The 25,251-nt window shown below is 42.1% G+C and overlaps 1 protein-coding gene across 4 annotated transcripts in view; it reads left to right on the top strand.

Annotated features, from left to right (window-relative positions):
• Positions 1-2,312: 2,312 nt before the first annotated feature.
• The window catches only part of CMIP (c-Maf inducing protein), a 172,225-nt gene continuing 149,286 nt past the window's right edge, over positions 2,313-25,251 (top strand). The window contains exon 1 of one of the 4 annotated variants that reach the window (XM_090062515.1): positions 2,313-2,825. In XM_090062515.1, coding sequence (XP_089918641.1) covers positions 2,526-2,825 — 300 coding nt within the window. In that variant the 5' untranslated portion in view covers positions 2,313-2,525. The remainder of the gene's footprint in view (positions 2,826-25,251) is intronic. The other 3 variants (XM_090062516.1, XM_090062517.1, XM_090062519.1) reach the window with 3 other exon arrangements.

Genomic DNA, 25,251 nt, shown 5'->3' with positions numbered 1-25,251 from the left:
ACTGTGTGGAAGGCCTTCTTAAAGTCTAGGTAGATGACATTTACCTTGACTCCTGCATCTAAGCATTTTGTGACCTGGTCATAAAAAGAAACAAGGTTAGTCATCCATTTCCGACAGTGGATAGTACTAGATATCCTAAAACCCAGCAGCTAGATGCATCTCCCATGATTGCCTCATCTTAATTCCTAAATTAGAGATTGATTAAGCCTTGAAGCCTGAGTTTCCAAAATCACAAAATGTCCCAAATCACTTCCAGAAGCATTAGTGCTAGCAAACATTTATTCTGGCTATTCTTGCTAAAATCTGGACTTCAGCAATGTCTTGTCGCAATGAATTCCACAGTCTAATGGAGCTGTATTAATTTTTGCCTAGCATTTGAATCACAGGAGCGAGGATCTGATTTGGGGTTTATTCTCAACTCTTCTAGTAACTTCTTGTGGAAACTATAGACAAGTCCCTTAAATTTTCTTCGTCCAGAGACATTATGCATGTCACACAGGTGCTGCATCAACAGACTGATGTTTGCAACGTGTTTTGAGATTCTCATGGGAAAATGTATCACATAGAGCAACCATGTTGGTCTGAGACAAGAAGACATACAAAAAACTAGAACTCTTGGTTCCAAAATAATACCTTTTATGAGACCAACTGGGAAATTGCAAGAAAACTGTCCTTTTCTGCAAGTTTTCAGGATCAAAGTCCCTTCTTCAGGCTCAGGGAAAAGTACAGATGGTACAAGATGGTAAAAAGTCCCCATCGGTAGGAAATAAACTTCATTTTTGCATAGAGGGAGCTGAAGATGGAAGGCTGTCCCTTGGGGTCCACGAGAGTGTCTTTGTGAGCTGTGCCGAGTAGCTCTTTGATGTATAGATCAGGTAGGATTCCTTCCCTGGAGGTGTCCCACAGCAGGCAGAGAGGTAGAAAATCTTTCTCGTTGTTCTGCAATGAAGTTTTTTTTGTATACCCATGAATAAAATTATTATTTTAACATTATTAATGCAATTAATGCAATTTCTTTCAGCCTCATCAAGAGAACAGGTTCTCTCATCATATCTTAGTGCCTCCAGTCCAGACTGGAACCTGGAAGAGCAGAAGCAAGGGGGAAAACCCCCCTCGTTCCTTTCATTGCACACCACACTTGGAGTAGGATGGTGATAGGTTTGGAGATGTTTTATCGAGACCGGGTTGCCATCTATAGGACGCCTGGAAAAAGTGAAGGGGGTTAGAGGATTTCCACTCCTCCCGCCAAGTCCTAAAGCTTCTCTGACCCATCTGTCCCCACAACCCAGATTATTCTGGCATGCAATCAGCATGCAGACCCTCGCTCTGGGGCTGAGGGGCAGTTTGGTGACAGACTAGGGGTCCGGTCCGTGCCTGGCTCTCCCTGAGACAGCCGGTGTCTGGACTCTGGCTCTGAGGGCTGGCTTGGTTGTGGATGAGGGGTCCATGCCTGGCTGTGTCTGAGGCAGCAGACACTTGGACCCTCGCTCTAGGACTGAGGGGCGGCTTGGTGGCGAACCCGGGGTCCATGTCTGGCTCTCCCTGAGGCAGCAGGTTTCTGGACTCTGGCTCAAGGGGGGGCGGCTTGATGGCAGATGAGGGGTCCGTGCCTGGCTCTCTCTGAGGCAGCAGACACTTGAACCCATGCTCCGGCTCCAAGGGGTGGCTCGGTGGCAGGCGAGGAGTTGGTATCTGGACTCTGGCTCTATGAGATTGCAACTGGGTTAAGGAAAGGTCTGAGGGCAGGCGCCTTTATGATAACATGGTTTAAGGCGTGTGATAGCAAGCTTATGCGAGATGCTGTGCGTGTGTGTATATATATAGCTCTCGATATAATATATTTTTAAAAGGTATAACTTTTTCTCTCGATATTGAATTTTTTTTTTAAAAAAGCAGGTGTCTGGACTCTGACTGAAGGGCCTGCCGCTGCCAGGCAGCCCCTGCCAACCCGCCTGCTGGGGGCATCCCAGCTGGGAACAAGGGCACAGCAGTGGAGATCCCCAACTCGGGGCCTCGTGGGGCGGGGATGCTGCTCCGCTCGGTGCCTGGGGGGAGGCCGGGCTGTTCCTGAGGGAGCCGCGGGTGTCATGAGCTCATCCCTCAGGGGGGTCCCCGCGGGGGGAGGGGCGCAGCCAACCGTCCCAACCGCCCCCAACAGTCCCGCCAGCTGCGGCTCTGCTCGCCATTGACGTCAGAGCGGGCGGCACGTGACGCGCCTGGAGCCAATCGGCGCAGCGAGCCGCGCTCCCCTCGCTCGTTCTCTTTTACACACACACACACACACACACACACACACACTCTGGGCACCGCGCCCCCCCCCCCGCGCGCAGCGCAGCCCCGCCCGCTACCGCTACCACCACCTCCTCCTCCTCCTCCTCCTTCTCCTCCCCGCGGCGGCGGCTGCCCCGCGATCGCCGCCGCCTTTTGTCTGCTGGTGTCGGGGCTCCCGCCTCCCGCCCCCTCAGCGCCGCCGGCGGAGCGCGGATGCGGCGCGGGCACGCGTGAGGCGGCGGGGACGCCGCGCGATGGAGCTGGGCGGCGGCGGCATCGGCGGCGGCGACCCCCGGCAGATCGAGGAGAGCAAGCCGCTGCTGGGAGAGATGTCGGCGGTGGACGGGCAGCGGCTGGGGGGCGCGGCGCCGTGCCGCCGGGCGCTGCTGCACTGCCACGGCATGCGCTACAAGCTGCTGCAGGAGGGCGACATCCAGGTGTGCGTCATCCGCCACCCGCGCACCTTCCTCAGCAAGATCCTCACCGCCAAGTTCCTCCGGCGCTGGGAGCCGCACCACCTGGCCCTGGCCGATGCCGGCCTCGCCTCGGCCACGGTAAGCGCCGCCAGGCGGGAGAGCAGGTGTGCGCACACGCGCCTCGTGCATATGTGCACGCGCCGGGGGCGCGCGCGGATGCACATGCATGCGCGTGCACTCGCCGATGCATGTGCGCACGTGTGCACACGGGGGTGTACGCGTGCTGACATGTGTACACGTGCGCATGCATGCGCCCGAACATGCATACATAGGCATGCATACGTGCACATAAACTCACGCCCACACAGGCATGCACACATCTGCATATACACGGACTTGTGCACGCACATGTATGCAGGCACGCACACATCTGTACATGTGTGCCTGCACACATAACACACGTGTTGCACACATGTGCACATCCATATGTCTGCACACACCCAACACGCGTGTTGCACACATGTGCTCCTGCTCTCACTTTGATTAATTTACAAGGTGGAAATCTGCCCAGCCTTTCAGGTTTTGTGGCTATCTACCAGCCTTTATGGAAACCAGCGCTGCTATTTGTCCAGTTTTTTTTTTGTTAGTCATGGGCCATTTTGGTGATTGTTGGAAAATATATTCAGAAACTTAGAAAAAGCCTCCAGATCTCTGGCACCAGGCTGGGCCATGCCTAGATTAGACTTTTTTTTTTTAATGGTAGCCTGAATGCTTACATGTATGTAATATGTAGCTGGTCTTGTGTATTGATTTCAGAAGCTTTCTGAAAGGGTTGAAATCTCACTTGATTGAGAGATTCTACCTTAATCTCTATTTAAATCCCATCAGCGGTTGCCTACATTCATAATTTGCTCTATGATAATATGGGGGGGAGCCTTTACTGAAGCATTTGTTTTGTTGAATTAAAACAAGTGTGTACAATTATCAATAGGAAATAAATATGCTCCTGGTTTATTTTTTCCAATCTCTTTAATCATGGGGGGGAAACTGTATCCTTGGGGGCGGGGGCGGGGGCGGATGGGACACTGTGTGTGTGTGTGTCTCTGTGGATGGCTGGGCACACCTGAGGACCCTGTCCTGTGGGGTGGGGTGTGTGTGGACTAACCCTAATGTTAAAATCTTGGTCTGTGATTTTGTTTTCTAATGGTACAAAGTTTTTTTTTTTTCTTTCCTCTTTGTTTTAAAACTCCTTTGTAACTTTACAGCATTTTAAAAATAAATCTGGTTTTTACTCTTACCATGATATTTTTATGTTTTCGGGAAAATGAGCGTCATGGCATTTGGAGAGAAAACAACTTGTTTCTGAAACTCAAATTTGCAAATGACAATTGACGTGTTGGCAAAGTTCACACTGGGGAGGACGCAGGTTGCTTATAATTTTGAAACCAGATTCTTTCAGCAGCTACTGTGAATATATTGCTTTGTTCTAGGCCTCGGTTTGGGTGCTGAGTGTGGTAGTTGCATATCTTGTTCAGACCTTGGCAGTGTGATCACAAATGTTGTCTCTCTCTTTGAGGGTGGTGCAGGACATTCAGTTGTAAGTAAGCAAATTCATGATGTGAAAAGGCACGTATATGATGTACACAATGCACATCAGTATTCATATATAGTAAAAATGTCATGTACAATATTGCGTGTATACACAGGTCTTACTGTACACTTGAATCAGATGGCACTTGGTATAGCAGTATGGAGCAATGACATTGAGCAGTTTTACATATATTTACAACCTTATAGAACTTTATTGACTCTGGCATTTTACTGGTGTATGAATTACTTATTTTCTCAATGGGATATTGAGAGATTAGGGCAAGTTCATTGGCTTCACTTTGGTCTCCCCAAGAGAAATTCAGACCATGAGACTGGACTAGCTTTTATACAGTTTTCCATCAGTGGTACATTTAGATGGGCAAAATTAGGCTAGTGCTGAAGGTAGATTTCCCATAATTTGTTATGGAAGTAGAACAGATGTGTGTGTCAGTACAAACATCTCTTCTACACTGTATTTTGCCAGAAAAAGTATCCAAAGAAGATTCATGTGCAGGAAATACAGACTTCAGCCAGAGTATCTGCCTAAGTGCTTGATGTGGTTCTTTTTCATGTCTAATGAACTGCCACCACCATGGTTGTCTTCTCTTCCACTGGGCTGTCTCCAAACAGCATTAGTAACTTCACATGGCACTCCTGTAAGAGGAGCAGGGGGTAGTGAAGAAGTAGGGGAAGAAACAAGTGCAATAGTGGTGTTGGTAAGGGGAGGCTTGCTTATGTTTTTAATGTATGAAAAGAATACAGATACACCAGAGAGTCACTTCTGTTTGTACAATAAAGGTCAAATGCTGCTTTCTGGCAAGGTTTAGACCCTTTATCAGACAACAAGCTAGTAGTTTTTAAAATAATTTCTAGTTTGCTGTATGGTAGTGCTCTAATTATCGTGCAGTCTGGTCTCATTTCTGTCTCTGTGGGATGCATAAGTAACAGAAAGAGACTAAAGCCGTCGGTGCACCAGTGTCTCATGTTGCCGGTCTCATTGTTATCCATGTGAGCTCCATTTTGTTGAGCAGTAGGTTATTTTTTTTTCCTTTGCGCTTGGTCTTGCACGTGTAATAATCATTTATGAGTGCTAGATCATCAAGTGAACACATGTATTTAGAACTATGCCCTGCTTGCCTGATGTGTGCAGGTACTGTCTCTGATTTTAAAAAATGACTACACAGGGGAGCTAGCGGAGCAGAATATTGCCCAAATTCACTTGTTGCTTAAATATTTGCCTGTTGTTCTGCCAGTGTTTAGAGAGATTTTTATTTTTTATATTTGGTTTTTAAGGGGTCAGAAACATGCAAATCAAACTGGTTTCAAAAGTGTTTAGAAATGAAAAACAGACCGACTTGGGTGCTAAAAACTGGGTATCCCAATCCCTGCATAGATAGTGAAATAGAAGTCGCTCAAATCTTCGATTTCTGTGGAAGGTGAGTCAAGTGGACCCTCTGATAATGAGACTGCTTTTAGAGGTGGAGCATTTCACATTCAAGGTGCTTTACAAACATTAACTAATGAATCCTTGTGTCACTCCTGTGCAAATCCTGTAGCATGACAAGTTTTACAGCATTCTCTATAACAGGGGTAAAACTGAACAGGGAAATAACTTCACTTCCTTTGCACTTGAAACAGCAAAAATTGGAGGGACTGCCATAATATTAATCACAGACTTGGTGGGCCTGCAGATAAATGTTATGGATATATTTGTTAATTCTAGACATTTGCTGTCATCTTTGTTGTCACCTGCAACATGGATGTGAATAAAAGGCCACTCCATTTGTTAACTGACCCAGAACAGGTGTTGGGATTATTTTGTTTTTGGATTATCCAGCTGTTGTTCTTATCTCTGCCCAATACTCTTCCATACATAAATGTAAGTAAGAACCCAGAGCTAATTGTTTTGTTAAGAAAGGTGACGGCTTCCACTGTTTAATTAGAAAACCATAATTTTTGCATCTGAGACACAGCTTGCTTTAACAACTTTTTAGCTTGTCATTATTAAAAATCACATCTGCTACAAAAACTGCACAGCACATTTTTTAACACTGGAAAGAGTGACAGTTTCAATCAAAATAACCCTGCATAAAGGAAAATAGGAATGGCTTTGTGTGTCATTTTATGCTGAATTGTTAACAGAGATACTCAGCTGAAGAAATGGAAATGTTTTCTTCTACTACATAGAACCTTCTCCTGTAGGTGTTCGGAGTTTGTCTTTTCTGTACTTTGTTTCCGTTGTTGTTTGCTTCATTTTTCTTGTTTTGTTTTAGATCATTTGCTTTAAACATAGCATAATTTCAGGAGTGCATGCACATCCTGTCTTGGCTGTCCTAGCTGCTGCCATGCAAGGTTGTTTTGGTATTAATGAATACAGATTTGTAGCCATTTTTTTCCCCCAGTTCTTTCAATGCCAAGTGTCACAATAGGACATGATGGTATTTTCAAACTTCATTTGTCAGATAACAGCTTCCTTAGGGATGAATCTGATTCCCTCCCCATGGGGAGAATGATGTTTGTTTTATAAACATGGATCAGACTTTAAATGTGGGGGCATTTACTAATGGTCTTTTTTATTTTGAAATGGGGTCAGTCTGCGTAATTTAAATGGTTTATTAGTGGCAATTTGTAAAAAATAAATAAATAAAGACGAGAGGTGATAAAATTGAAGAAAATATTCATGTTCTGATTTGTTAGGGGAAATGACTTCATTATTTTTAGCACACATGTAAAAATGACACTTCCAGTACCTTTCCAGGGGCAGCCTTAACTGGACTTGTTTTTTTTATCTTTTCTCTTCTCCAGTTGTGTCCCTGTTTTTTATTCAGTTTCTGATTCTGATTTGAGTATGTTCTGACAGAGCTGGCACCTCGTGCAGAAGGTTTGAATTCATGTGAGCACAAGTGGAAAATATGAACAAAAGAAGAGGGTAAAATAAACAGATCATGGGTGATCCCTGTAGGAAGATAAGGCATAATTACCACCATGAAGTTACTTCCTATTATTCTTCAAGAAAGTGGCGTGGGGGGTGTGTGTGGATTTTTGCACACATTTAATTTTTAGTTTCACTTTTGCTGTCTGATTGGGGCTGGTTTTGTTCCATTATGACCGTTCATAACTAGGAATAACCCTGAAGGCAACCTGGAGCTCTTTGTATCGCTTTTACGTGCAAGAATTACCTATGGAGGCAGTACTTGGCTAGTGAAGCATCTATAAAGACAAGGATTGAAAACAAATCCTACATATACTTGAGGAACTGGTGAATTTCATCTATGTCTTTTGCCTAGGTGCATGATAAGGCACAACTAAGATTTAAAGGAAGTAGATATTGGTGAGTCTCCTTAAAATTTGGGCAGAGGAAGCAGAGATTGGGTTTCTTTTCAGTATTGGAAAATGCAACTATTGTGTTGCAAGATTTATTTAAATATTTTGTTCTGGTTTTTTTTTGTCTTAAGTTTTTAAGTAAGATTTTTTTTTTTATTTGCTTCAGATCGGGATCCCGTTAGGTTTTTTATTTTTTATTTTTTTTAAAAAGCCTGCTGTTTAAAATAAACTTTCCCTTGGAAAAACATATAGATCAAAGGGGAGCTATTATGCAAAACGTAAAGATTTCATAACACCCTTAAAAATAAAACAAAATAGAGGATTTTTGAAACTCAAACATTAGCAGTTCTCTGGTTTCTAACTAAAGTAATAGTAAAAAAAAAATAAATTCCTAACCGAGAATCTATTTTTGACATAAACAGTCTCTACATTCAACCAATGTTGACTCTTTTTCATCTACCAGTAGTAGTTGGTCACCTGATACCCACAAGACTCTCTGAACATGAAAAAACAACGCTGGATTTGGCCCTAGATTAGTCCAGGCATACAATATAGAGGGACTTACTACAAAGAAATCAAATAATTTCTTACTGCAACTTATTGCTCTTCTTTGGTTACACACCAATGTATAGGTTCCATGTGTATCTATGGTTGTATGTTTTACCTGTCATGTATCATGCAAAAGCCCTTTGTTATCCATCATGATAACTTTATCAAGCGCACTAACAATTACTTAACTATGGAATTTGTGTATAACCCTTGGTAATGTTTAAGTCTGCAAATTGTGCCCCAAATGTTACATTTTTGCTATCTTGTTCAAGTTGTAGCTCTGTATTTCAACTAGAATTAAAACAGGTATGTGCTAACCCCCTTCACCCCCCCAGCCCCTCTGCTTCTGGCTGTTCTGTAAATGACTTGATAAATAAGCCAGTTTTATTCCCTAAGAACTACTACACAGTCAGTGCGGCTAGGATCTGGAACCAACTTCCAAGGGAAGTAGTGCTGGCTCCTACCCTGGGGGGTCTTTAACAAGAGGCTTGATGCCTACCTGGCTGGAATCATTTGAGCCCAGTTTTTTCTCCTGCCCAGGCAGGGGGTTGGACTTGAAGATCTACAAGGTTCCTTCTGACCCTACTTCTATGATTACTGTTTAAGCCCATAACTGCATTTACAGAAATGTCAATTTTAGGGGGGTTTTTTGTTGTTGTTTTTTATTAATTGCTTCACTTTTATTATGCGTTATTTTGGTCAGAAGGCCTGATGTATCCAAGCAGTGTTGTAAATTCCTGTTCTTTTGGTAAAATGAAGACACCAGCAGGGTAAAAATCCATGTAATACATTTTTCTGTTTGTGTTGTGCGTGAGAGATGCTGTAAATTCCTTTTTGTTTGATCCGTCTTATTTGACATTGGAAGGAAGATGCAGTGTTGGTCACCACATGATGACAGGACCCGTGAGGAATCCTCAGGTTGCCTTGTATTCTGTAAAAACCTGATTCTAGGGCATGCTGGGAATTGAAGTAATTTGTCAGCATCTCTCAGGATCAAGCCCTTGAGGAATTAAGAGATCATCATCATCTTTCTTTAAGAACATTGTAGCTAGTGATGGAAAAAGCCTGTTAGATCATCTGTTGCAAGCTATGGCCCCTTGGTAGAGTATATATTAAAAAGATATTATTGGGTAAAAGGCTAGCCTGGAAGAGTGAGGCATAGTGTTGGCATGATGATCTTCATGGGTTTACAGGCTGGAAGAGTGAGAAGACACACAGGCTGAAATCTTGGCCCTACTAATGTCTTTAGCAAAAGACAGCAAAAGCAAAAAATCAGTTGATTTTGCTGAGCCCAGACTTGCACTTACTTTTAGTGAAAGAAAAGGTACCCAATTGAATAAAACTAAGAGAGATTCTGGAAACCTAATATTTAACAGTTAAGTTCATCTACATTTAAGCTGTTTGTTGTTATGGAATCTTCAGATACGAGGCGAGGGTGCTATGAGGCAGTCATAAGCATATCTCAGTTAGGACTGTAGAAAGATTCAAATCTTACTTGGGGTAATAAGTTAGAAAGATGTACCATAACTGTTTTAAGTAATTGGACCCCTTAAGGATAATTAGACCTCTGTAGAATAAACATAATGGTTGAGAAACCAGACTGTGGCTTGTTTGTTAATGTTGGAGCATTACCAGTTACGTCAGTTCTGTCCTGTGGATGTGCGTGATTATCTTTATAGCTCTGTAGTGTATAATTCTATATACATTTACACATTTGTATATCTCTAGATGAGTGGTATGTAAACACACACATATGTTATATGCCTAGAACATGTGTGCACACTCTCGCTCACAATACTCTTCAGGATTTGCCTCTTTGACACAAGACTTCTGAGTGTAGATACCAAGAAGGGAGGAACAGAATCCATTTTAAAAGAACAGTTTGTACCTGAACACTTCTTGACCAGTAAAACTTTAACTCTAGCCTGGAAAGAATGGCATGAAAACATGAATCCTAAAGCCTCAAAAACCTGATGTCAAATAAAAAAGGCTCCAGTTTTATTAGCTTCAGAAATCATGAGCATTTAGAATCAATCTTGAGGGTTTTTTGAGACCTGACTCATGACTCATACATAGTAGAGATTCTTGCTGCCACAGTGCCTTGACTATTTTGCTGCCTTGAGTATTTTGTGTTCAGCATGGGTATACAGCTTGCAGGGCACTTCCCAGGAATTGGGGAGCTGCAGTAAGTGATAATGGACCACACAGAGCCTGGCTCAGATTGAAGGCCAGGTTGCTCCATAACCTTCTCTTGGGTTGCAGACCTGGGAAGGAAGACCAAGAAACCCCTGCCCCAGGGTTAATCCAAATAATCTTCATCCTTTGGCTCCAGCAGTAAGTGGTGCTGCCAGGAAAAACTGCATCCCGAAAGAGACAGGGAGAAGATGGGGTCCTGCCCCCTCTCATGACCCTCTCTACCCAAATAGGTAGAGTAGAGCCAGCACCGAGGAGGTGCAGGTGCATTTTGGTGTAGTGGATTACACTTCATTACTCCAAGACCTTTGGGCCAAAGCTTAATAAGGGGAAGAGTCAAGTCCTGAGATTTTTTTTTTGTTAGTGCTCCACCCAAAAAACTAAGAATTTGGGGGCACAGAAAGCAAGATGGATGAGCAATATCCCCCAGGGAGCTTTGTGTTTTTACTGTATGATTGCGGATGAGGTGGGGAGGGGAGGTGGTGGGGAAAGCAGAGCAAAGACATGAAATTTTGCACCAGCATTTGATTCGGTGAAATGGGATATGGGCTCTTCTTGAATGACTCTGGGTCATCCTGTTCACTGAGAATGACTGGAAAGGTCCTTGCCAGCAGCTGCCTCCTTACCCTTCTTATTTCAGCCCCTTTTTGTTTTGCGCTCTCTTTATTCTACCTTGAATTGAAGGCTTGCTGGATTCTCTCCTTGTGGACTTGCACTGGTCCCAAGTAAATACCTCATTTACTTTTCCTTATTAATGCTTTCTGCTTATCAATCAGCTTGGACAGTGAATCTAGCTGAGGAAGAAGGGTGTTTGTACCCAAAAGTTTGCAAAGAATTTTTCCAACTATTTTAGTTGGTTTAATAAAAGATATTGGTTTTACCCAAAGAATCCTGTCTGCCTCTAACCCAGTAAGATTTTTGTTTTGTACCATCCCCTAGAACTCTTATTTTGCCAGGTCTTTTTTAGTGTTATCAGTGATCTCAAGTGTTGCAGTGTTTTAAAGCCCTAGGTGCTGGAATCACAAGATTGCATGTAACTGTTTTTCCATTAAAATACATAGCAGGGAGTAGTTTCTAGTCCTCATGAGTATGGAGAAAAGCTGGAAAATATGGGAGGCTCAAACTGGCAGGCATGTGAAAAAAGAACCCAGTGTTAATTATTGTAGCTTGAAACTTGTGATGTTTAATCCAATCTTGTGACTTTTTTTGGGACCAGATGCAGGTTTCTTGAATATTTGGGGCTGACGGTATGGGATTCTGCTGCTTAGTTTTCTAGCAAATGAGGGAAGGTTGAAAGTCCTAAAAACAAAACAAAATTGTATTTCTTTTGCAATGTTAAAAGCAAAACTTGAGACAGTTTTACAAACCCTAATACACCCAGAAACAATGTTTATGAAGGTATCACAGATGACTCGGTAAACACTGCCTGAAGAAAAATTAGATTAATAAGCTCCACTGATGATTGTATTTTAGAATACAGGAGTTCTTATTTTTCTCACACTTCAGTGGAATCAAAACTTGCAGAAAGACTACTTGAAGTAAGAATTATTCTTTGTTCTGTAGCTGTAGAAGTGAAGTCAGTTGTACGTGCCCATAAAGAATATGAGTGTGCTTGGTGTGAATTTGACCTATGCATTTTGTGCGGTAGGTTTTCCAAACTTCAGCAGACAGTCTCATTTGTAAAAACATTTTTAATTTGGATTTAGTTACTTTAATTGCACACACACACACCAGATAACTGAATGTGCAAATAGATTCTTGGTTCATTTTTAATTCTTGCCCAATTTTTTTGACCGGTGTGTTTTCAAAAAGTGTTTTTTAAATCAAATGGAACAGATTAATATCAACACCAAAGCAGGAGGTTACTAGCACTATTCATATGGTAGTCTTTCCTTTCTTCCACCCTTCATTTTGTTTTAGAATGTAAGACTTTGGGGTCAGGAGGTGTGTGTGTGTGTGGGGTACAGGGTGGATACAAATCAACGATTTTTTTTAAAATAAAAAATCAGAATATTTTAAGTATTTTTTTTTTATATAATCTTATTTAATTTTTTAAGATGCTTTTAAGAATAAAACTATATAAAGATGGTTTTAATTTAAGAAATGTTAAAGCTCAAAGATATCATGTAATGGGGATTATAACTTCTAATTATATACTATTTGAGACAATATATTCATGTAACCTTTTTAGAAAAGTTTTATAAATAGGTCACAACAGGCCATGGACTGTATTAGAGGCCCAATTTTATGGGGTTCCAGGAGGCTTCTCTATAGATTAGTGAGGAGTAAACTTAACCACTCTATCCAGTGGGACTCCGTTCTCAGTCCAGAAGATCCATTAAGCGCTGAGTACCGAGCTTGTCTTTCTTTTTCAGTCTGTGAATAAACAGGAAGAGGAAGGTGAAGACTGAGTTTGCTGCATAACCCACTATTTTAAGTTTCTTGTGGCTGTAGTAATCTATTTAATTTTTGTAAAAAAAACCAAAACAAACAAAAAAAAAATCCCCTCCACCTTTTACATTTATAACTAAAATAGTTAAAAATTCAAAAATACATATGCTTGTTTTGTTAAAATAATTATATATGTTTGTTGAAGAAAAATATCCAAAATACATAAGCTTGTTGTTTTAGTTAAATAAAACCGTTTAAATGGCTGTTGTTTTTGGTGGTGATTGTTGTTGTCCACCTAATACAGCATGGCAGAAATATTCATGTAGTGGACAGTTCACCTCCCAATGACCTCACAAGTATCTGTTTCAATTAGGTTTGGTAAATAAAATAAATCATAATTCAGTTTTCTGATGTACCTGCAAAATTAATCTGAAAAAACATCAAAATAAATCACTGCTTTAAAATGCATAGTGTGTACCTTCTAAAAATGAAACCTACATCTATTTCTGAGTTGAGTAATATGTATTAAGGTTATATCAAACAACAAGAATGTACTTTTTGTAGAAAACACTGATTTAAGTCAAGGCTTCCTGACCAGTGATTTAAATCATGTTTTAAATCTATTTGCTTTTAAATCAAATCCACCCTGGTGTGGTACCTTGTGCAGTGATTCTCCTTGTACCACTGGGGCTTGCGTGTGCCATTGCGATACAGTTAGGCTATTTTGTCTCACCAGACCATCCTACATCTCTGCAAGCACCTGAATCGAGGCTAAATTTATAAATCACTTTGAACCGCCTCTGTATGAAACTGTCTATTTATACTAAGATGTGACAGCTTTTTAATGGGTTATTTCTGCAGTACGCTGAATGGAGTTGAGTGTTGTTTAATTAATACAAGATACATGTTTTCTGTAAAATGTAGGAATAACAGCTTCTCCTTGGCTTTCTGTAAACACACAAACATTATTTTGGTTGTTTCTTATAAAGGAAAGAGCCTGGTGAAAATGTTTTTTGGTAATGCATAATTATTCTACATTGTGCTTCAAATAGACACAGAAGGAAAAATCTTGCCTTCTAACATCATGGTTGTCTGAAGATCTGAGAGGGGCTTGTACATCTAGAAAGTATTGATAAGCCCTCTTTAATAGATCAGTTTTTAGGTGCCTAACTTGGGATTCCAGCAGCCTCATTTTCAGAAGAGCTGTATGCATGCATGGTTCCAGTTGGATGCATCTCAAGTTGGACACCAGCATCAGTAGACTGTTTTGATAATATTGGCAAAAGTGCCTTGGCAGAAGGTTCACAGTAAATCAGTGGGAGCTCTGGGGCAGAATCCAGGCTTCCTTGCTCACAGGGCTTTGCTCTGTCCACTAGTTGAGATGGTTGCTTCTGACTCTGACAGTTAATACTCCTCACGGCCGTTGTAAGTCTCATTTACATCCTGTGGGGTTGCTCGCTGTATCTGATAGCAGGTCTGGCCCAGCATTCTGCACTTCTTAGCAGTTTTTAATCTTTTCTCTTTTGTAGAAAACAATCGCTGTCAGGGAGCCAGGTGCTAATCGGTTTAAGGCTTTTCCTTTCTGTTGTGTGCATTTTATAGTTTCTCTTTATAGACCATTCTGACAATGTACCAATTTGCTCTTGCTTTGGAGCTTGTCAGGATCAATTCCAAACCCAGATAATAGGGCTGTGTCCAGATGTGCAGGAGCTTGCATTTGCAGTGGAGCAAATATTAGCGGCACAAATTTTTGCTGCTGCTTTGTGCCTTTAGCACACTGCACATGTGCTTTGCTGAGAATGCATTGTCTTGCTTTGGCCCTTGCCCAGCTCCTCCTGGCTCCTGGTGTGCTGGAGCAGCAGGGGCACAAATGGAGCAGTAGAGATGCTCTGGCCAGCAGCCAGAGCATCTCACTGTAGGAACAAGCTCCCATTTGTTCCGGCACATGCTACTTTTTGGATGTTCCGCACTGCTATTTTTCCCAGTGCTTTTTTTTTTTTTGGTTTTTTTGCTACCAGGAAAACCCAGTAGAAAATGTTGCCCCCACACTGCAAATTTGCAACATGGGGCACATTTTAATGTTCCATGCATACGGTTTGTGGCACCGCATGCCTGGATGTGGGAACGTGGCCTAAGTTGGTGATACTTCGACTACACTGGACCTTTTCTAAGGCTCATTTTTCAAGAGAGATCTTGCTTTGTTACAGACACAGTGTCCTATGGCCCATCTTTGCAAAAGGATCAGAATTTTCTCCCTACATTTAATATACAAACACTAGAATAGAAGCTCCTTGGGAAGAATATCATGGAAGCTGCAGAGCATTGCATTTTCTCCTTGCTGCGGCACGAGCTTATAAGAAGGCAGGAAACCCAACAACATAAGCTTGTGTGAACTCTGACATCTGAGAGCCGTGTCCTCAGCGGGTGGAAGCTGATGTGGGTTCATAGGCTTCCCTGTAGCTATGTGGTGTTCCCAGCTGAGGGTAAACACCTTGGGGTGGGGTTGTTCTTGGCAGCGTGGAGACATTGTTATACACAGAGGTTTCTTTGCACTGGCTCATGGAGTACCAGGGTAGGGAAGTTGGTGCTTCTGGCTCAGACTATTTGCATAGACATCTTGGCTCTGAGAGAGAAAAGAGAGGGAGAAAAGGATAACTGAATACAAAAAGGCCCAGTGAGCCCTAAGGGCTGCAGCTATTATCTTAATTTTAGTTTGGGAGCAGGAGGTGAAAACTTCTATACCCTGGTTGACAACAATTTTAGTGGGGAAGCGAGGATTGTTACCAGCTGCAGTCTGCGCCTACCTAAGTTTAGTGACCTTAGTCTGTTACTCTGTAGTCAAATATCTAGAAGTTGCCTGGGCACTGCAAGGTGACTATGGGCAGTGAGATAACAGGCTTCCCAGAGAGGACTCCAGATGTTATGTACAGTAATCTCTGGTTAATTTGCCTGTGGGATAATTCGCCTCTGTGTTTTAATTTGCCCCAGTTTCTGTTCTCTGCCAGCACCTCCCACAACTCTGTGGCTTCATAACTGTACTGGATAATTCACCATTATTTGAATTTCCTTTTTAGAGTGACAAATAAACTAGAGTTTACTGCACTTCCCTTTGCTTTCATGCATCTCGGTAGAAACCTGCAGGGCCACTGATGAAGCTGTTGGCTGAGGCAGAGGGGCCAGTGATGTGATTGCCTGCTTAAAGAAGGGAAAGCTTCCATCCTATTTTCCTGCTGGGTGGGGGCATTTCTTCATTTAGAGAAGCAGATGCCGTTTGCACATTAAAAAAGGCTGAGTAGTGTTAGTTTGACGTGTGTTATGAAATGGAAGCAGTGAATTTTTTTTCCAGTTTGTGTGGAAAATGAGGTATTGTGATGAAAGGTGCAAATAATTAATCATTTTATTGTTTCTGTTTTCCTCTGACTGTCCATGGCTCTGTCTCTCTTTTCAAGTTCTCTAATTTATCTTTCGCTACAACTGTGATGATTTGGGAGGGAAGTTTGGAGTTGAAATAAAGAGTTGCTTGGTTCCCAGAAATACAATACAGACTCTTCCTTTTCTCCCAGAAGAGCAAATGGTTTGTGTGGAGTCCTGGCACTGAAAGATCGTGTGTCTGGTTTGTAACCAAATAACGTGAACATTTAGAAAAATGTCAAACATCTGCTGGAAAAGAATGCTCCTGCTGAAGGTGAAAATACAGATGCAGCCAAACAGTCTATAGTTTGACTGAAAACACATTTTGTAGGGTCAGAAACTGCCTCTTGGATGATTGTTTTATGCTTCACCAAAAGTATGAATTAAAAATCAGACACTGAAATGAAATCCATTGTACTTACCTCCAACTCTGTATGTACTAGATGCTGACTTAATCCCTGAAGGTAAGGGGAGTGGTAGTGCTCAAGACTTTTTGGTTTTGGAGCCCAGCATTTATTTGCTAACTTGAATGGTGAGAGCACCTTCTCGTTCTGACTTTTATCCACTGGAATATTGTTGGCATCTAAATGCTAACTACAGCTGTTTTTTTATGCTCTTTTCCTCTGTCATAGCTCAAAATGGCTTGCAACAGATTAGACAGAACCCCTTTCTCATGTCCTCACTAGTGCAGGATGTAAGGCTGGATCCTTTTCAGGTTAATGTGTTTAAGTTGCATGAAGCCAAGCAGTGTGAATGGGGTATGATAGTTAAACTGTTCTGTAGTAGAGACGCAGATGCAAGGGAAAAAAATGAGCTCACTTGGCCAAATACAGCTTTACAAGACATGTTCTCTCTTGGTGTAAACCAGTGTTGCTCCTCCATCACCTTGAATTAAGCTCATTTACCCCAATCATGTAAATGGGCTGTGAATTAACCATTGGGTTAATATTTTCTTTAAATGGAAATAAATGTTGTTTGAATTGGTTTGCAGCATTCTTATAATTCAAGAGCCTTCCTCCTGGTCTTCAGACAAAGCTTTTAAAAAACTTAATCTACAGCATGGTGTAATTTATGGTTTTCTGGAGTGAGGCAGTTTATGTGGGGCCTGTGTCTTGGCTCTCAGCATATGTATTTCTGGTTATGAATATATGTTCTTGATTTATTTATTTGCCCATATTTCTTACTGGCTGCAGAATTCTCATTGTTAGGGGTGTTTTTTCCCCTCACTGTTTGGAGGCAAGATAGAGATGCGGTATTTTGCTTTATTAATTTTTTTTTTTTTTTTTTTTTTGGTAGGGGATTGGTTTTGGTTTGGTTTCTTTTTGGAGGATGCTTCTTTCTTTGCCTGTCAACTTTTATCTGCACAGAAGTGGGGGAAATAAACTGCTCTGTGTCATGTTCTGATTGTACAGTTCATACCTGTAGGTCTTGTGAGGTGCTGTCTTGAGACTCTTCTTAGTGATCTGCAACTCTCGTAGTGCTCAGATTTCATATGACCAGATTCTTTCTGCATTTGTAAGACAAACCTGTACAAACAGCGCTGTCTGTTACCAAACACCGTAAAGTTTTCCCATTTTGTGTCTTGTTTTTACAGCACATGCTTGTGAAAAGACCTTGCCATATTTGCACTGCAGCTAATGCTAGCGTCAGTGTATTCAGGGTTAGCTATGGTGTGTTCCAGGACCCAGTGACCTGAGTTTCTTTTCAGGGTGTGCCATTACTCTTTGTTTATGGTAAGACTGACTTCAAAAAGGATTTGTGTGTGTAAAAGTGAAAGCACGGTTTTAATCATGTAGTCAGGAGCTTGTGAATTAAGCCAGGCGGTAACCTAGTGATCTGTATGAGGCATAGGTTGGATATGTGCCCAGTGTGCAGTTTAACACGCAAACACTATAAAGATGTGGGGTGACAACCTTTATTTGGCCACATGGGGATGATCTCCATGAACCCATGTGAAATGGGAGCAGGAGTCTCCAAACAACCCCTTTGGACAGCGTTGCATATGAGCCACGGTACACAGGGATGAGGCCCCTGTGCTATTTGTGAATAGATAGTTGATTATTCAGTTTTTAATAGGCATAATGTTTGATTTTGTGTTCTTCCCTAGAATGGCACAAGCAAGGTGATGCTTCTGTGGCTTGGTGCTGTAATTTGTGTGACTTTGGGCTGTCCTTGTTTTGTGCTTAGATGTGCTTTTGCCCTTCTTTGGACAAATGTCTTCCATAACTGTCACGACAGCAAGCAGAGGCTTTGCAGGCAATTCATTAGAACCATATCATTTAATCTAAGCCTGCCAGAAGAACAGCATCCTTTTCCTCCATAAATAGCTACTGAATTTGGGGAGGCTACCCCCTGATTTTCTGGTCTGAGCAGGCACCATTTTTGCAGCAGAGTGCAGGGTGTGGGGCATGCCTGTAATTGGCTGAGGGGCCCTGGAACTCCCTCCTGTCCCCTGGAAATAGACAGATGGCCACCCATCAATCTTTGAGGAGGGGTGGGACTTCTGGCGCATCTTGGCCAGAGGTGTAGGGGGGCCTGCCATGCTCTGCCACACAAACCTGTTCCCTCCTACCTCACCTCTGCCCTGTGCTTCAGGATGCCAGGGCTTTCTACCTTTTTCTGTTTTTGCAGCATTCTTCCCTGTCTCCTCCCCCCGCCCCCTGGCAATTTTGTGCCTTTTCACAAGGACTGACCAAATTTGTGGTTTTCTCAAATCGTGAGTTTGGTAGGTCCTTATCCATAAGCACATAGTCCTGTGCTAAAGGGGAATCTTGGTTAGCTGTCAGCAGTATGCAGTCTGTGATGCATAGCAGGGGAGGTAGGGGCCTAGGTATGTATGTATACAGCTAATATGGCTGCTGTCACTATACAAACAGAAGGCTTGAAACCTTCTCCCTGTATAATGAATGCCTAAATAACTGAAGCCAAAAACCAGTTCCCTCTTCTCCTTAACACTGCTCTAAATTTTCAGCAAGCCACCAGTAGCACAAATTATATTTAGTGTTGGTTTTCTGAACTTCCCACATCCTATTAGTGAAGTAAAATTATTTCTAAATGAAAATTGTAAATAGGTAAACTTAAACATAACCAAATACATTCTAATTAAAAATACTTCTCTTCTGCACTTAAACAGCTTTTTAGTATAAGGGCTGGGGGCCAAGCAGAGCCCTGCTGCTTCAGTCTGCTCTGGCTGTATACAATAGGTTACTAAAAGCCATAGAGTGGATATAGGTCAGCACCCTGATGGTCTGTCACAAGCCAAAAATGCATGATGCCCTGTGGGCTCACTCATTTCCACACGATCCTGGTGGAAAGGGAAGTGTGATTTACAAGGCAGAGGGTGCTTGGCCAGGGGGTGCCCAGCTTTTAGAGAGCAGCCTCAGACCTCTTGTACATGAGAGACAAAGGGAAAGCTAGAGATGTTTGTATTCTCCTGAGGAAACCGCTTCCTTTTTATTTTTTGTTCTGGTTATGTTACTACGCTGATATCCCAGCAAGTCACTGCAGAAGGAGTGGGCCCTATGCTGTCTTGAGGAATTTACTCTTGCATGGCAGCACAAAGTGATGGTGTAGTTTAGGGATAACTTAGTTGCCCTTCCTAATTTGTAGCCTGTGTGTGTGCATATGTGCAGGTGTTACAAGATATAGTAAGGAAGAAGAAAGTAATTGTTTAGGGAAAAACTTTGTGATCCCTTCGCATTTTTAATTTGCCTCAATTTAAGTCACCCGCTAGGGAGGGAAGTAGTAGCCTGCTTTGTGCCAAGTGTGGGAGAGAGTCTTTCTTTCTCTTGAAGTCTGGGGCCGGACTTCTCGGGGAGCAAGATAACCCTGCTTAAAGTTCATGGCAACAATTTCAGCATTTCTTTCCAATGCAACTAACTTGGTCCAGGAGAGAGAGATCCATTTAGAATAGTTCTGACCTATCTGCGTACAAGTGAGAACATGAGTCATTCTTTGGGACGTGGCAATGGGAAGAGGGACTGTTGTGGTTGCTGGTAATTCCCTAAAAGTCTCCTCGGTGCAGTAATTGAAAGGGTTCATGAACTTCTTGATATCACACTGTATGTTTTCATCTCCAGAAAGTTGGATGTCCCTATTTATAGGGAAGGAGAGACACCTTTTATGCTGATAAGTTGGTATTTACTCTTCTCCACAAGTTATGGGATTGCCCAGTGCCTGCTCTGTATTAACCTATTGGCTTGTAGCAGACCTCCCTTTTACCCTCATGCCAGCTCTATCTATAGAAGCAGCTGCATACAGACATGCATTTGGAGTATGCAGATGTGAGCTGTGCAGACAATGGGGGAGCCTGTTTATTGCCTATTTCTGTACTAAAGTGCAGCAGGAGGATGGAGGCTTCCTGTTTATGACCGATTGCCATCTGCGTGGATTACATTGCTCTCAGAATAAGTGGTATATCTTTGCATCCATGAGACAGTGCAAGGCATAGGGAACTCTGCATGCAGCTGAAAATATAGCATGATGCTCCTCCATCTCTGTTTCAGGGGGCTAGTATATGTCTGGATAGACATGAGTCTGCAGATCACTGTGTATCCTGAATTTATAAATAGGACGTTTTGGTGCATCCTGTATAGAGCAGAGCTAACGCTGCAGCCCACTACATGCTGATGTCAGTTGGATATGAGGATTCCCTACCCATCTGGAAATCAGGACCAGGTTGTCCCAAAATAGGCCTAGGACCAATGGCTGCTTGTGATTTATGCTTTTCTAAATGTCCAGTGTTCTGACAATGTCACCTCTTGCAGATCTGGAGGGAACATGAGTGAGAAATGAGCCCCTTGGCATTTGCCGTGATTTATCAGTTGGCTTTTTAGGAGAGCTCCTCTGTCCCGAACCTCACAACTGGAACTTTTTAACTCTATGGCAGTTTTAGTACACCAGAAACATTGCTCAGGAAAGTGTAATTTAACAGTGGGTTATTTAAAAAGATGTCCGTGTGTTATTGTGGATGTTGTTGTTTGCCTAGAAAGGAACTTCCTACATGGACTACATCTCAGTTAAACATCCGTATAGAAAACGGGTCAAAAGCTGACTTTGTTACATGGTCTGTGCTCCATTCCATGACCAAACTGACCTTATCAGGACAAAGGGGATCCCTCCTTCTGTAAAAGCATACATTATAACTAAGCTACTTGATCCCACAAGTAATCCCCTTTGGTTTCAATTGCACAGTGTCTCGGTGTGAAAATTGTATCCGTTCAAAAGAAATTGCTCCACCTGGGGGTAAGCCAGTATCCACATCTCTTATTCTGGGGCAAGCTGGGTAACTATGTTTTTAAGTACCCCTTTTGATCTACTAGCAACTGAATTTCCTTTTGTCTGTGCCTTTTGGGAACATTTCGCTCAGCCTGGCAGAGTCTCAGCGCTCCAAATCCGGTGGAAAAAAATGCATGAAGCAAATTAAACTAAATGACTTGTAAGTAAAAGATCGGGTCAAAACACTGTCAAGATGAACATCATTGAGTTGATGGGTGCAGCGCATGTGTGATTTGGAGATCCTGAAAATGATCTCACTAGGGGAAAAAACCCCAAACCTGACTATGGCAGGGGGCGTTGCTCTTGAGACTTGTGATTTAAAAAATAAAATCTGGTCTCTATCCATGTGTTTTATTATTGCCATTGTGAACAGAAGGAGGATTAGAGGAAGACTGTAGTATGGTGCTAATTGCAGCAAAGTTTGGGTTAAGGCAAAGACTAAAAATGAAGTTGAGGGGAGAGGGAATGAGAGTCAGCAGCTGAGAGCTGTTCTTCTGGCATCATTTGTGGCTTGGCCCAGTTGGCTCCTATGAGCCATTCCATTGGTTTTACTCATGGCATCTTTCTTTGTCGGGATTCATTCTGTATCCTCAGCAATTTGATGTCTGGGCCTCACTGGTAGAACAATTCTACTTAAAATTAGTATATGTTGCAGCTGGCAGCCATTGAGTTGGGAAGATGGAATGATGCATACAAGTGCAGTTTGGATTTTCCTTTAATGTAAATCAGCAATGGAAATGCTTTGTTTTATCCAGTGTGGATTTGCTTTAATATGTGTATTTTTAAACCAATGTACTTATCTAAAAAAAAAACAACCCCAAACACTCAGTCCCCGTCTCCCCGCCCCCCACCCCACTGGCGTTGTGTTTTACTTTAAGGTCTGTCTTGATCCAAAATCCTATCAATTGTTGTTTTGTTTTTTTTGCCTCAGTCTGGCTTGCTGCTATCAAATGATGGGGTATAGCCTTGATTTCTGGAGTAGTAAAGGCTCCAGATATCAATATCTGGAGATATCAATTTAAAAAACAAACACACATCACCAATTGAAGGCAAAGAAATAATGAATGAAGGCAGGGAGGGATGGAAACTGATCTTAGTTCTGCTAGTGTTAATCAAAGATGCCACCACTAAAGCTAAGATAAGAACAACCAGAGTGAGCCCCTGAGAGTGGAAGAATTTGGGATTTTAAAAAGAGGCACTTGCTTGAGAAAGGGCTGAAAGTAGTATTTTTCATCTAACTACTGTTTGGAAAGTCAATGCTACAAGTTTGTTCAAAAAAAATAATCCATTTGGATTTATTTTGAAAGGGAGGACTTTTTAGAGCCTGTTGTAAGCCAGAGTCACAAGTATACTTTCAGACCCTTGTGGTTTTGGGACCTCATCTGTGTGTGGATTGTCTTTCACAGGGGAGAGGCTCCGATTCCTGTTTGGACCACCTAGCACTTTCTCCCTTCCCTTCCCTGAGTTGAAAGCCCCCGCCATTTGAGTCTGATGTAAATATCTATTATTTCCATAGACAGTGTGCTGTTTCACAGAAGATGTGTTCTGGGCAATACATTGAAGAGATCCGTAGGTATAAGAGGAAGCGAAAGCAGCCTCTGAAACAATGGGGAGGTTTAAAAAAACTGCTCTGCTTCTGCCAAGCTGGGTTTTTTTTTGGGGGGTTGTCATAGAAATGTGCCAGTCTGTGTCTCCTTACAGATGAGCTCACTAAATGAATGGCTGTGCAGGATGAGTCTGGTTTCAATGAAGATGTTTGTACTTGAGGAGCGCAGATGGTCTAAAATCACAGCCCAGAATCTAAACACCCCTAACTTCGTGGGAGAGGAGAAGAGGCAAGAGGTGAAATCTGAGTTTCATGACTTGTACAGCTCTGTCCTGCTTAGTTGCCCAAAACAAGAGTGAGGAAAGTGGCCCTTGTTCTCAGTAGGGGAAGGAAGGGAGATGCAAAATGGGGTGGGAAGATTTTCTTAAGTGGATTCCTTTGCAGCATGGGGTTTATGGAATTTCAGTAACAGGTCATGCCAAGAGTGACATGGCCTGTCGGTTCCTTCCTGTAACTAGCAGTCTGAGGGATGTCTCAAACCTTTGTCCTTCCTGATCTGTGTCTGTCTGAAACAAACCTCAGTAGCACATCTCATTTGCAAGTGTTCTCTCTTGAGGTCAGATCTTCAGATTGTAGGATAAAGCTTGGAAAGAAATGAACTCTTTTTACCTACAGAGGTCCTGTGGTAACTTCAGGACCTTGATCTTAACTTGCCCTCTACACTGCTGGAACTGGGGCGTAGATACCATCTAAGTCTGGGGTATGCTTACTGGGAGGCGGTACACCTGTGAGTGGCCTGAAATGACGGCAATTTCAGGGAACGAAAACTAACAGATTAAAACATTCGTAGTCAGTGACAAATAGTCCTTTCAAAATGAAACCACTGTCATCAGAGGTTTGCATTGTTGAGAAGCATGCACTTTAAAGACTTCCATGCAGGCCTGTTTTGAATATAGCTAAGCCTCAACCTTGGCTACAGCATGAAACACAGCTGTTCAGGCTTTTCTCTTGATACTCATTGCTACATGTTATTCTCTCTTAAATGTACTGCTTGAACTTTTATTGGAAAGTGAGATTTGAGTGGAAGCTCTCTCCTACTTAATGAAAAGTATAGTTTAAGCAAAGATCAGTTGTTTTTAAGTTTTTTGCAAAGGCTGTGGGAAGGCAAACCTTTTCTTTATGCTCCTTCTCAGTGCTTTTCAAAGGCTAGAATTCCCTGTTAAGGACCTTACAATTTATTGCTCTGGGAATATCTGTAGTCCCTAATAATAATATCCTTTTTATCTGTCTGTCTTGCCTTATTGTTTTGTACTTCGAACAAATAGCAGATACCCAGATATAGACACCACAGTTACCATTGGGGATTGAACCTGGGACCTTCTGTGCTGTAACACAGGCATCTGGTGCTTGGTTTACACAACTTAATTACATGTAAGTAGTAGGCCCTTCTCATCACTGGGGTCATTCATAACACTGGAGGGGGAGACCACAAACACAAGCTGATATATTGCCTATGTACTTTTTTTCAAAAGTAGATGCCAAAATATTTCTTCAGTATTAGCACAGCAACTTTGAGTTAAGAATTGATAGATGGATGAAATGACACACAAAAAGAGAATACAAGTCTGGTCAAAGGTGCAGAGAATGTGGCTCACCTGATTTCCATTTCCCAGCTCTCACCAAGGGCCAAGAATATGGAGATCTGGGTTAGTAGCTAAGAGCTTCTGAATTCTTCCAGGTGTGCCATTGACTCACTGTACGGACCTGAAAAGAGGCTTGATAGCTCTTTGTGGTTTCTCATTTGAAAGATGGTGTTGATATGTTTTCTTACTACAGATTAGATGTGCTAATGTTTCATTAATGAAAGAGCCAGTATCAGCTTGAAGTATTTAGATGGTCCAATTTAAAGTATAAGAAGTACCCTTTTACGTAAAGCATCCCATAGAACACCCTTTGATATAATATGTCCCAATACATAAGGTTTCTTCTCTCTCTTTTGGTTTTGGAAAAGAAAATAAATGTAGGATTACATGTTGGTTTCTTTCTCATCTCCCGCTCTGTGGTGATGTTTTCAGTAGGAGAATAAATGACTAGTTATACCAAACTATAGAGACAGTGGTACCGATTAGACAATTAGTAGTGTCAAATGCAAAATTAAGCCAGGTAGAGACTAAAAATCGTGTTTATACCTAGTACCTCTGTTTAGATTGTCCTGGTAACCATAGTAGGAATGGCACTTTTAGGCAGAAATGTCTTCTTTTTTTTTTTTTCTTTTTTCTTAGA

Source organism: Crocodylus siamensis, chromosome 9 (assembly GCF_052110815.1).
Source record: "Crocodylus siamensis isolate JL-2025a chromosome 9, ASM5211081v1, whole genome shotgun sequence".
NCBI lineage: Eukaryota > Metazoa > Chordata > Crocodylia > Crocodylidae > Crocodylus > Crocodylus siamensis.
This window is presented reverse-complemented; position numbering and strand designations above follow the sequence as displayed.